Source organism: Phascolarctos cinereus, unplaced genomic scaffold (genome assembly GCF_003287225.1).
Source record: "Phascolarctos cinereus isolate Bilbo 61053 unplaced genomic scaffold, phaCin_HiC Scaffold_726;HRSCAF=1367, whole genome shotgun sequence".
Taxonomy (NCBI): domain Eukaryota; kingdom Metazoa; phylum Chordata; class Mammalia; order Diprotodontia; family Phascolarctidae; genus Phascolarctos; species Phascolarctos cinereus.
In genome coordinates, this window is record NW_027556098.1 from 413,931,539 (window position 1) to 413,945,075 (window position 13,537).

At 45.5% G+C, this 13,537-nt stretch overlaps 1 protein-coding gene and 1 pseudogene across 1 annotated transcript; both read left to right on the forward strand.

Moving 5' to 3' along the window:
* The first annotated feature begins 4,802 nt into the window (after positions 1-4,802).
* Positions 4,803-10,084, forward strand: LOC110220059 (sialic acid-binding Ig-like lectin 13). The gene is given in 12 exon segments (XM_078145898.1): positions 4,803-4,893; positions 5,101-5,312; positions 5,314-5,473; positions 5,984-6,114; positions 6,116-6,269; positions 6,514-6,558; positions 6,680-6,943; positions 7,468-7,746; positions 7,973-8,020; positions 8,170-8,433; positions 8,607-8,733; positions 8,877-10,084. Coding segments are annotated over 12 exon segments (1,803 nt in total). The 5' UTR covers positions 4,803-4,853; the 3' UTR covers positions 8,956-10,084.
* Positions 10,085-11,549: 1,465 nt separating this feature from the next.
* Positions 11,550-12,009, forward strand: LOC110220148 (protein FAM136A pseudogene; annotated as a pseudogene).
* The last annotated feature ends 1,528 nt before the right edge of the window (positions 12,010-13,537 follow it).

The window sequence follows — 13,537 nt, forward strand, 5'->3', positions numbered from 1 at the left end:
AAATGTGCCCCCAAGGGGTTGGGGAGTGTCAGGGTTGTTTTTACTTCATTTCTTGCTATGTCTTCAAAGCAAAGGTCCTTTTGTAAAACCTAATTGATGTGAAATGGTTTAATGGAACTGGAGTTCTAGTGCCTAATAGCTAATAGTGGAAGGAAAACACCAAAATCGGTCTTGAGCCATAACTGAAGAGAAGAGAACTCCCCCACCCCTGACCACTCAGTGTTCCCTAGAACCTTGACAGACAGATGCAGCTGGCCTTGCTAGAAGAGAATGAAGCCAGAGATACCTGCTAAATAGATACTGGTTTACAATCAGTAAAAAGGTAGTATTGGTAAATTGAGTGCCATTTGCAATGAACAAAAAAAAATGGGCCAGTCTGGTTGGATTGCCAAATTCTTGGAGGGGAATAAGGCAGAGGCTGCAATGGGCCTGCAACTCTCCCAAGTGCTGCCCAAATCAGAATAAAATATAATTGGGAAATATTTAACAACATGAACATGAACTAGAACATAGAGGATATTAATGTGCAGTTTTCTAAATCAATGTGTGCCCACAGAAATCTTTAGGTATGGTTTAGTGACCCTGTTTCCATTTGAACAATGATACAGAAAGTGAACCAAGAAGGGTGCTACCCTTTGTTAAATCATTTGGGTTTTATGATCATTGATCAGTTGCATACTTGTTCATTCATAAACTAATTTATTTCTGATGGAAATTTGGTTAAAATTACTGGCCAATCAATAATTGGCTACTGAGTATAATGTGCTTTTACATAAAATAATTTATCTCCCTTTATAAACAAAAAATCTATTTGAACAGTACAAAATTTGTTAAGGCTTAAGGTTCTTTTTCCACCCTACCCCCATAATCTTTATGAATAAGGATACAATTTCTTGGGACTTGTCAAGAGGGTTGTATATCCATTGCTCTTTAATATTACACCCTGCTTAAAATCTTCTGGTTAAGACTACATTAAACATTCTGAGTCCTGCAAAGCATCTTAAGAGAAAAGACTAAAGAAAACGTTCATCTCTTTAAAGGGAAGGAAGTATATCAGCTCTTCTGACGTAATGAAACTTCATAGGAATATAAAACTGCCGTAAAGAAACCGCTGGTTTGCATTTGCTGCTGACTGCTAAAAATAGAAATGTATTTTTCTGCCTCCATGTAGTAAGCAATACACTTGTAGAGATTTTATGCTTTTATTTTACAATTATTAAAACAGTAAAATTAAACTTATAGCAAATACCTTTTAAAATGAGCCCTTGAAATTGTGAAATGATCCAACCATTTTGCAGAGCAATTTGGAACTATGCCCAGAGGACTATAAAAATGTGCATATGCTCTGACCCAGCAATAGCACTTCTAGGGCTGCATCCCAAAGAGATCATACAAATGGGAAAAGGGCCCACATGTGCAAAAATGTTTATAGCAGCTCTTTTTGTGGTGGCAAAGAATTGGAAATTGAGGGGATGCCCATCATTGGGGAATTTTAAGGTATATGAATGTAATGGAATACTATGGTGCTATAAGAAATGATGAACAGGCTGACTTCAGAAAAACTTGGAAAGACTAATGCTGAGTGAGGTGAGCAGAACCAAGAGAACGTTGTACACAGTAACAGCCACATTGTGCAATGACTAACATTGATAGACTTAGTCCTTCTCAACATTGCAAGGATCTAAGACATCTCCAAAGGTCTCATGATGGAAAATGCTATCCACATCCAAAGAAAGAACTATGGAGTTTGAATGCAGATCGAAGCATAGTGTTTGCTCTTTTTTTCCTTCTGTTTTGTTTTGTTTCCTCTTTCTGGCGGTTCCTCCTATTGGTTCTAATTCTTCCTTACAACATCACTAATGTAAAAATATGTTTAATAGGAATGTATATGTATAGCCTATATCAGATTGTCTTGGGGAGGGAGGAGGGAAAGGAGAGGGAGAAAAATTAAAAAACTCAAAAGTTTATAGAAGTGATTATTGATGAATCAAAATAAATTAATAAAAAATTAAATAAAATGAGCCTTTGATTCAAAACCAGGTAAAGATCACACTGAAAAAGAAAATGATAGACCAATTTTGCTAGTTGAAGATGACAGACCAATTTGCATTTCTATTGAAAAAATAGTAGCTAAGATGGGGGCAGTTAGGTGGTGCAGTGGATAGAGCACCAGCTCTGGATTCAGAAGGACCTGAGTTCAAATCTGGCTTCAGACACATAACACTTACTAGCTGTGTGACCCTGGGCAAGTCCCTTAACCCCATTGCCTATCCTAACCAAAAAAAAGAAAAAGACTGAAGACCAATTATGATGGTGGAAAATGTTGTCCAAAAGCTAGGCCCATGTGCCCTAGTCAACCAACACTCAGAAAAGATTGTCCACAAGCTAAGTACGCTCTCTTTTACTAGTCAGTTAACAGTCTCAAATCTTCAAGAACATGTGAAGAATGAGGACCTTGCTTAGGAGTAATGCCAGAATGGCTAATGTGGAAATGTTTCACACTACTTCACATGTATAATCAATATAAAATTGCTTGCCTTCTTAAGGATGAGGAAAGGTGGGAAGGGAGGAGAGAATTTGAGACTCAAAATTTTTAAAAGTGAATGTTAACATTTTTACATGTAATTGGGAAATATTTAATAAAATAAATAAAAATAGATTTTTTTTAAAAAAAGGAGTAATATCAGAAATTGAGCCTTTTCCTTATATAAGCTGGAGCAGTCCACACTCAAACTGCACTGCTACCAAAGACATCCTGCAACCCTCACACAGATTTCTGGCACTTGTGTCAATGTGTAGCGAGTTGGTTCAGGGCCAGTATGCCCTTTCTCTGGAAGTACTGGGGAAGACCAGACAGCTATAAGGAACATTCACACAGCAGCCCTCCCTACCCATCTGAGACTTTGACAGATACAATTCATCTCAGCACTAACTCATAGGCTCCAACAAATCTCACTGGAAACAAAGAAGATGCCCATCAATTGGGGAAAGGTGAAACAGAAAGTCTATGAATGTAATGGAATAATCCTATGTTATAAGGAACGTCTGACATGATGAAAACAGAGAAACATGTAAAGACTTAAATGAACTGATACAAAATGAAGTTAGCAGGCTTTGGAAATGATGACAACAATATAAACAAAGAACAGCAAATGCAAAACCATCAAAGTTGAACATTGCAAAACTATAGAGAACAATCATGGCCCCATCGAAGAGCCATGAGAAGATATATCCTACCCTCCCCGTTTCCTGTCAGAGGTGGGGGTCCATAAGGGTGGAATACTGAACATATTGTCAGATTTTTTCAATGTATTGTTCAGTTTTTCTTGAGGGGAGGGTTCTCTTTTTCTTTAAAAGGTGTTCTTTGTTATATGGGATGGTTCTCTGGGAGGAGAAAGCTGAAGGAGACAAGTGGAAATTTAGGGATTGTAAAAACAAAAGATAAAAATTAATTTAAAAAAAGAGAAATGAATGTTACAAAATTATTAAGTTCTTATTTTTAAAAAAGCACAAGAAGAGGAGGGTGCAAGGGGAGATCAAGCTATGTAAAAAGAGATAGCAACAAAAATCTCTCTCTTTTTTTTTTTTTGGTGACGCAATCAGGGTTAAGTGACTTGCCCAGGGTCACACAGCTAGTGTCTGAGGCCGGATTTCAAAAATCTGTCTTTTAAACAATAATAACAACAAAAGCAAAGCCCAAAAATTTATAAGGACCAAGCTCCTCCATTCCTCTAATCCCTCCCCACCCCCACAACCTTTTCTTTGCAGAAGTAGAGGATCTTTCATATAACATCAGGCTTTCTCAATATTCATTATGGTTTGGTTGAATTTTTTCTCCTCATTTTATTCTCTCCATCATAAGGGATGGCTCCCTGGAAGTGGGAGAGGGGAAGGATATAGTGGGAAGCATAGTTGATATAAAAACAAAAATTGTCAATTTTAAAAAAAATTAAAGGGGAAAAAGGAAAATGTGGTTTGTTCCTACTGGCCCTCACTATATACCTCCCAGGGATGGCATTTTGTCTTTTAGATAACTAAGAGTTATTGCTATGATTAATGTTACAATTGCTATTACTATTATCAGCATCCATCCCATAGAGAGACAGGGATGGGACTTTAGGGAACATCCTCAGGATCTAGGAAAAATGATCAAAGAAATTTTGTGGAGAAAGGGATGGATTATAGCCAACATCCTAAGAAGGGAGGGATACAGTTAGGTGACACCTATGAAATCCAGTATGGCAGAGTGGCAATATCATGGAGGGACAGGGAAGGGGTAAGAAAGGGGTCTCCTGGGGCAGCTAGGTGGCACAGGAGATAGAGCTCTGGCCTTGAAGTCAGGAGGACCTGAGTTCAAATCCAGTCTCAGACACACAACACACAACACATACTAGCTGTGTGACCCTGGGCAAGTCACTTAACCCCAACTGCCTAGCAAGGGGCAAAAAAAAAAAGAAAAGAAAAGAAAAGAAAGGGGTCTCCTTTTCATGTTTGGTTCCTTACGTTCTCTCTTCCTGGGGAAGGAGTCCTTTCAAACTATGGGTCAGCAGCCCACTGGCCATAAGAAGCCAAGGAAAGAAGGAGGGCATGCTGGCCACCTCCATGTGGCATCTTCCCCTCAGCTCCCCTCCTCCTCCTCCAGTCTATCTTCCCTCCCATGAAGCTGGAGGTCCCTAAGACCAGGCTCAATGACCTGAGAACTCCTCTTTCCATTCTTTCCCACCCCTCCTGTTCCTGTTTTTCTCTTCCTCTTTGCACCAACTCCCTGTTCCTTCCTCCTTGAAGACTTTATAATTGGATCTGATTCTGCCCCAGGACTCAGTTCTGGCCTCTCCTGAGCCCTGGATCTCGCCATGGGCTTATTGATGCTGCTGCTCCCACTACTCTGGAGGGGTAAGTAGGGACACAGCCAGGGCCGAAGGTAGTTGGATGAAGGAAGAGTTTGGGGGAGAAATAGCTCTGGAAAGGCTGGGGAGCAGGATGGGAGAACATGAGAAATCCCAGCTTCTCCCTCTCTCTCTCTCTCTCTCTCTCTCTCTCTCTCTCTCTCTCCCCCCCCCCCTTGCTATCTATCTATCTCCCCCCTGCCTCCCTCCACAGAAACCATTTCTCAAAATCCAGAATATGGGATTCATGTCCAGGAGACAGTGACTGTGCAGGAGGGACTGTGTGTTTCCATCCCCTGCTCCTTCTATTATCCCCAACAATATAAAAACAAAAACACAGTTCATGGATACTGGTACTATAACAGCTTTTGGAAAAGCAGCCTTGCAGCCACCAATGACCCTCAAGAAAGTGTTCATTCCTGGGCCCCGAGGCCGATTCCACCTCACTGGAGATCCCCAGATGGACAACTGTTCCCTGCGTATTACTACAGCCCAGAAGAATGATTATGGGAGTTACTCATTCCGGGTGAAGAAGGAGAATATGGCTTACAGTTACAGAGACAAGGCAGTATCTATCCAGGTAGATGGTGAGGACTGTGTTCCAGGGAAGTGTTTGGGGGCTAATGGGTACTCCAGGGTGAGGGCCAATGTGGGATTCAAGGAAGGACATGCTGGTGCAATGTCTTTATACCCTTGGCTAGGACATACTACAGTCCCTTCTGGGAAGAACATAACCCCAATCAAGGGTGAGCACCTCAGTGTCTGGGCACTGAGAGACAGAGCTGGAGGGGGGAGGGGTCTTCATGGGGGCCATCAAAGGGACAAACACACATACGAGGTGAGGGGGGGTGAGCCTGAGGCTGTCAGAAGGATGGAGATGCTGCAGAATCCTCTGCTTGGGATGACAGGCTCAATTCCTGAGGAAGGTGAGGGATGGGTGGGCATGGAGAGGTAAGGGTCAGGACATAGGAAGGGTCACAATGGGGGAAAAGACCTACTGGAGACATAAAAGGAATGATCCCAAGACTGTTGCCCAGATGCACACAATGTGGATCCCTCCTCCTGCAACCTGACTCACTTTCTCTCCCCTCCCCCAGATCTGACCCAGAAGCCAGAGGTGCACATTCCAGGGATCCTGAAATCAGGGCACCAGGTGAATTTGACCTGCACAGTTCCTGGGGCCTGCAGAGAAGGGACATCTATGACTTTTTTCTGGACTGGAACTGCCCCTGTCATCTAATAGATTTGCTTCCCAAGATCTCCACTCCTCCCAACTCCTCTTCACCCCCCAGCCTCAGGACCATGGTACTAGCCTCACCTGTCAGGTGACCTTCAAAAATCCCAGCGTCACCACAAAGACCACAGTCCAGCTCAGAGTTTCCTGTGAGTTCTGGGTAGGAAAAGGATGCTTGAGTGTTCCCAAGAGGAGAAGGGTGGGAGGAGATAGGACACTGGGTACCTGGATCCTGAGAGGGTTAGGCTAAGTGGCATCCTATATGTGTGTGGGGAGGAGGAATACCTGGCCTTCCCATTGCCAGTTCTGGTTTGTGAGACTGGAGGTACAATCTCATCCCATCCCTGAAGATGGGTCCTGGTACCCCAGCCCACACATATCCCTTTATTGCAGACCCTCCTTGGAATATGGAGATTATTTCCTGGGCAAATGGGACAGGTATGCTTGCAGAAGACAATTGGTGGAGGAGGGGTAGGTTGGGAAGGGGAAAGGCTTAGGAGTCAGTCTGGGCCTGACTGAAGGAAAAAGGGTCAGGGCTCTCTCCCCTTTCTCTCTCAAGGCCCAGTGTTCCTAGGAAACACCTCATCCTTGGTGGTCTTGGAAGGTGAATCCCTAACTCTGGACTGTTACACGCATAGCGAGCCCCAAGCCACATTGAGCTGGGCCCATGGAAACCAAATCCTGCATTCTACCCAGGCCTTAAATCCTGAGGTCCTGCGCCTGGAGCTGTCCAAACTAGGGATCGAGGGCAGTGGAGAATACACCTGCCAAGCCTGCAACTCACTGGGGCATCACAACCACTCAGTGAGACTCTGTGTGCAGAGTGAGTCAGAGGGAACTGGGAGGTTCAGCTGCGTGGCCCCAGAATCCCCAACCCCGTACATGCACAGCTAGACAGGAGGACTAATGAACATCACACACACACACACACACACACACACACACACACACACACACACACTCTCGATCCTTCCTCCAGCTCATTCTGTAGAGAAACATAATCCCAGGCAGGGGTGAGCACCTCAGGGTGTGCCTAGGAACAGAGTGCCAGTGCTGGGGGTGTTCATGGAGTCATCGGGAAGGGGGTTGGGAGGAATGGTCCTGAGGCTGTCAACTGAATGGACACATGGTAGGGACCTCTGATAGAGTAAATAGAGCCTCATGTTGGGGTGATAGGCCCAGGCCTTGAGGAAGGTGAGAGAAGGCCAAAGAGGGAGAGTCCAGAGTCAGGGTGCTACAGCAGGCATCTTGGGAAGTAATCTCGTGGGGGCATGGGAGGGAAAATCCCAGGTTTGTCACCTGCATGGGCAAGCTGCTTCCTGGATCGCTGTTTCTCTCCTCCCCCAGCTGTAACGCAGAAGCCAGAGATGCACATTCCAGAGATCCTGGAGTCTGGGCGCCAGGTTACCTTGACCTGTTTGGTCCCTGGGGCCTGTAGAGAGGGGAAACATTTTACCTACTTCTGGACTGGGACTGCCCTTTCTTCTCAGGGTTCTGCCCTACTGAATACCTCCAGACTCCTCTTCACCCCCCAGTCCCAGCATCACGGCACTAACATTACCTGCAAGGTGACGTTCCCAAAGGCCAGAGTGAGCACACAGAGAACTGTCCAGCTAAGGGTCACCTGTAAGTGATGGGAAGGGGGAAGCGGGATGCGTAGGTCTGCCCAGGGAAAAGAGGGCTGGCGGGAAAGGTCCAGGATCTAAGACATCAGGTGCCTGGTGAGGTACCTGAGAAGGCAGGAAGAGGTGGGGCACGATGGAGGGGAAGAAGTTGGGGGATGGGAGGCTGAAGGTTGTGATCTCAACCTATCCCAGAGGACCCTAGCTCAGACACAATTGTTCCATTTCAGACCCTCCTCAGAATGTGACCATCAGTGTTTCCTGGCCCAACAAAACAGGTGGGTTTTCAGGAAGCAATGAGGTGGGGTGTGGGGGGACAGGGAGAAAGTTCTGATCCTCCTTTGACCTCTAAGGTCAGTCTGGAGCCAAGCCAGAGTAAGAGTTGCAGCCTTCATCCCCATCCCTGGCTCTCCTTTTCTATCTCCAGGCCCAGAGTTATTAGGAAACACATCATCCCTGCAGGTCCTAGAGGGTGAGTCCCTGACTCTGGTCTGTGCCACAGAAAGCAATCCCCCAGCCACTCTTACATGGACCTACAGGAACACAGTCCTGCAATCTTCAAAGGCCTCAGATCCTGGGGTCCTGCACCTAGAACTGTCCAAACTGGGGCCCAAGGACAGAGGTGAATACACCTGCCACGCTCAGCACCGCTCAGGACCTCAACAGCACTCCATAAGACTCTGTGTACAGAGTGAGTCAGAGGGAACTGGGAGGTGGAGCTGAGGAAGGCCCCGGCATCCACATTTCCAGCAGGTGCAGGCAGCAGTGGCTGCTGGAGACTCCAGCCTGACATCTGGGTCCTGATGGCACAGCTGAGGCCTGGGGGGCATGCCTCTTCTAGCCCCCAATCTCAATCTCCCTCAGGCTGCTCTTGCTGTCCTATCTTTGAGGAGAATGGTTCTTGGCCTCTGATCTTCACCCTGCTTCGAGGAGCCCTCATGGGAGTCAGCTTTCTTCTCACCTATGGCCTCACCTGGCTCTATTACACCTGGTAAGTTGGTGTCTGTCCCTTCCTTGACACACATCGGGGATCCTGGGCCCAGAAAACCTGTAGCTTCCCCTGGTCAGGACCAGAATGGTGCCAGCAGCCTGCCTGAGCTTAGCTTCTGACAGGGGTTTGTGTTTTCTCCACAGTCAAGTCAACCAACCCCTGGACACTCTGGATAAGAGTGAGATGGACCTTCACTTAGTCCCTGTGTTCTGTGGAATCTAGGATTTGTCAAAGACACAGGACTGCTGGATAAAATCGCGACAGCTGGCATCTCATTGATGTTAAAATCTTGCTCTCTTACCTAACCAGGGACCACATTAGTGCTCAGAAATCCTTCTAGTCCCCTTCTATTGACTCCCAAGTTTACCCCCGAAAGGCACCATCCCAAACTTTCTCCTCTATTCTCAAGCCCCTGACCCCACTTTATCATCTGGCCCTCAGAAGATGCTCTGGTCTCCTACTTCCCTGAGAAGACCTACTCACCCTTCTCTCTACATCTCACCTGAACAACCTCCCTTTCCTCCTCTCCTGTTGCTCTCTAGTCTCTAAAGAGTGAGTCATCCTCCTGGTCCCTCATCTTAATCTTGAAACCATAGCCTCCTAGTTCCCCATGTCATCCCTAGAAATTTGGAAGGTAACCATTACCAAGTCCTTCCTGATCAGAAATCCACTGGACAACTTCCCTTAAAGTGGCCATGCATTTTTGCTAGGAGCCCTCATATGATGGGGTGTGCTGGACCCCCTGAAGCAACTCATTGCACTTTAATATAGCTTAGGAAGCTCTCATTGCACCAATATGGCTTACATCTCTCCCCTCTCCCCTGTTTCTTCTGGTCTCTGAGCCAATCAGAACATATCTCATTCAAAACACTAGGAGAAAACCATAATGTTTCTCCCACTTCCCCAAGTCTTTTCCTCTCCAGACTAAACATGCCCATTTACTTCAAATCATCCTCAAATGGCTTCTTCTCTAGCCCTACTTCTCCCATCATCCTGCTACCTTTTACATGGAAAAAATAGCATTATTGACTCCATTTTGCCTTTATCCACCATTTTGTGAAGCTGTAAGTCACCTGATTTTGAAGAAGTCACAAGATTACTCCCCTTCCCAAAGGTTACCTGACTTAAAGAATGTCACAAAACTAGCCCTCTCCCTCTCACTCCAGTGACTCCCAGCCCTCTCCACCAATAAGAAACCAGATGTCTCAGTCCCTATAATCCTGTTCATCACTCCCTCCAAATTGGATATTAACTGTGTAGAAACCAGTGGTCAATATCCTTGGTTACTGAGAGCCTTGGTCCCGGTTTGGTTCTGCAGCCACATACATTGCTAAATAAATCATTGTCTGGATGTAAGGATTCAGTTTCTTTATTCCACCATAACATGCCCCTCCCCTTTTTCTCTTCTATTTGTCAATATCCTTTCTAAAATGCAAGCCCCTAAACTGAACACAGTACTCCAGATAAGTCTTGTCCAGGGTAGAGGAGAGTGGAACTATCCCCTCTTTGTTACCTGAGCCCTGGGCTTTATTATAACAGGGAGGATGGAGCTGGGCATACTCACTGGCCCCTTGCTGAGGTTAGGGCCCTTGTACTTTCAGATAATGAAGCAATCACTTCTTGGGACTGTATCCCCCAACTGGGGACCATGTCCTAGAGGACTGGTTACTGAGCCAGAAAGAGCCATTCACTGCAGGCTAAAAGGATTGAGGAGAAATTGCTTCTTTAGGTTCTGCCTGGTTTGAAACACCTGGATTTCCATAAAAGTTGTTGATTGATTGATTTAAGGTGGAGGTGAGATATCTCTCATCTCCCTCAACTCCCTTCCAAACAGTGAGAACATGTACTTACCTAAGGCAGCCTGAGAGTGGATCTCAAGTTCTTTGCCGCCTTTTCTGCTTTGTGTTTCTTTCTCTAAGCATAGGTTGACCAATCAGTGATCCTGAGAGGTGGACTTTTCCGGCCTTCACAGCTCCTCTGGGAGGTCACAGGTCCCAGAAGGGGCTCAAGTGCTTTCTACAATTAACTACATCATTTCTCAGAGAAGTTGCCCCACTGCCAGAGTAACCCCGAGGCAGAGGAGGAAGAAAAGGAGGGCACCACCACTTAAGGTGACTAAGAAATCTTGAGCCATGCCACACCTGGCTAGGAGAGCTGCATTTGTGAATTGTGCAGACCGAACACTGCAGAGGTGAAAGCTCAGTACCTGTTCAGCAGTCATGCAAAGTGCCTTTACTTTTCAGAGAGGCTGTAATGATGGCAGAAGATTATTACTTAAGAATTTCTTCGGGTTGACTTCAGAAAAACCTGGAAAGACATATGGTCTGATGCTGAGTGAAGTGAGCAGAACCAAGAGGACTTTGTACACAATAACAGCCATGTTATGCAATGACTAAGATTGTTAAACTGAACCTTTCTCAGCATTATGAGGATCTAAGACATTTCCAGAGGCCTCGGGATGGATAATGCTGTCCACATCCAAAGAAAGAACTATGGAAGTAGAATCAGTATCACTTATTTTTACCTTCTGTTGAGTTTTGTTTCATCTTTCTGATGGTTCCTCGTATTGGTTTTAATTTTTACTTACAATTTTACTAATGTGAAAATATGTTTAATGGGTATGTAAATGTAAAGCCTATATCAGATTGTGTGCCGTCTTGGGGAGGGTGGGGGGGAGGAAAAGGGAGAAAAATTTTCAACTCAAAAGCATATGGAAAAAATTAAAAAATTTAAATTAAAAAAAAAAAGAATTTCTTCGGGCCGAGGTGGGGCAGGGCCGCTCTCGGGGCTCCTGTGAAGCCAAGCTAGAGAGCTCAGGCTGAGCAGGGCAGCGCATGGGGCTGGGGGGTCGGGGTGTACACTATGGCAGAGTCGCAGCAGCTGCAGGTGCAGGAGGCAGCGGACACCATGGTGAAAGGGCTGCAGTAGGAGAATATCCATGAGATGCAGGGTACCACACTCCAGTGCTGCGCCAGCTGTTGTGAAGATACCCAGGCCTCCATGAAGCAAGTTCATCAGTGAATTGAACTCTGCCATGCTCCCTTGGTCCAGGCACAGGCCCTTGTGACCAGTAAACTGGAGAAATTCCAGGACTGTCTGGCTCGATGCACCATGCACTGCAATGACAAAGCCAAAGACTTGATGGATGCTGGGAGCAAGAAGCAGAAGTTGAAGAGGCAGCTAGAGTCCTGTGTGACCTAAATGTGTCGGTGACCACATGCGCCTCATCACACCATGACTCAGATGAGGGACTCCCTGACATCTCCTGCAAAATAGAGTCATTGTCAGCAGTCGTCTGGGTGGGAGAATGGGTTTACTTGTAAAAAGTCTTTTACCTTTCAGTGAAAATTTAAGAATGAAGAAATTGAGGCTGCTAGCAAGTTTAAGAATACCTGTATGGGAATTTTGCAACTGCCTCTGGACTCTGTTGGTTCCAGTATATGTTTTAGCCCATAGGTGAAGAAACGGAAGAAACTGGTGCTCAGATATGGATTGGAGGTAGCATGGAGGGTTAACAGTACCCAGGCCCATCCCTTTAGTGAAGATGACCCCTATTCTGTCTGTTGGAGCACTTAATGGCTTTCAGCTGATTCAGAGGTATTCCATTCCTAGAGGCTGGTACAACCTGTTGGGTTTATAAGTATTAGCAGTTCTCCCCAACCTATCTCTTATCTGGGATGAATCCCTGAGGTAGCCGTCTACTTTTGTTTGGTGCCAACTTCATATCCACCTGATTGACCCATTTCCCATAGACCAAAAAGCAGCAGCCATGAGGTTGCTTGGATTAGAGCACTGAGCAGCTCCCAGGTGATCTTTCCTTTGAAGAAGCCAAGCAAAATCATAAAAGGGAAATCTCCCACCAGGCATGTGAAGCTCAGATTCCTTCACATTGGCTTGTATAGGACTGCTGCTCAGGTTACTTTTTCTTGCCCTTCTGGAAGGTACTACAGGGACAACTTCAGTTAAAGTGTTTTCTGAGATTAATATGAAATAGTTTTGAGTTAAGACCAAAGAAAGCCTCTTTTTGCTTGCAGAGCAATCTTAAGCCTCTTGCTTAATGGAATGGTAAACGATTGATTTGAGGGAAAGTAAGTTTTCCCCAAAGCAGAAAAAGATGATACCTGACCATAGTCCTGCTCATTTGCCCTCTTCAACAGGAACAACTTGTTGAGAGGACCCTCTTAGGACAAGAAAGGGTAGGAAGACAACAAACTTCTAAGCAGGTTGCAAGGGAGAGCTTTTTTCTACCCCAGAGTACATGAGGCAGTAGCACCAACTATCACTGTTGATTAAAACTTAGAGCAACACGTTAGTACCGGGCATTGTGTTGGAAAAGATCTTGTTCTCTTTATACCAACTTCTTACTGAATGCAATTAACACAGCCTTCCTCCTCAGTGTTTCAAGGCTATGTTATATTTTTCTAGTGGTTTGATTAAAACATAGCTTGATTAGGGGCAGCTAGGTGGCGTAGCCGATAGAGCACCAGCCCTGGAGTCAGGAGGACCTGAGTTCAAATCCTGGCTCAGACCAAACACTTGACACTTACTAGCTGTGTGACCCTAGGCAAGTCACTTAACCCCAATTGCCTTAGAGAGAGAGAGAGAGAGAGAGAGAGAGAGAGAGAGAGAGAGAGAGAGAGAGAGAGAGAGAGAAATAGCTTGATTTAAAAAAAAAAAAGAATTTCTTCATGCAGGTTTATTCAATATAGCATGTCGGAGATTGTCCCAGCTGAAGGACATCACTCCCAGCAGTTCTGCATGGCTCCCACCAGGTGGTGCTAGGCACAACACTTTCCTTTGTACT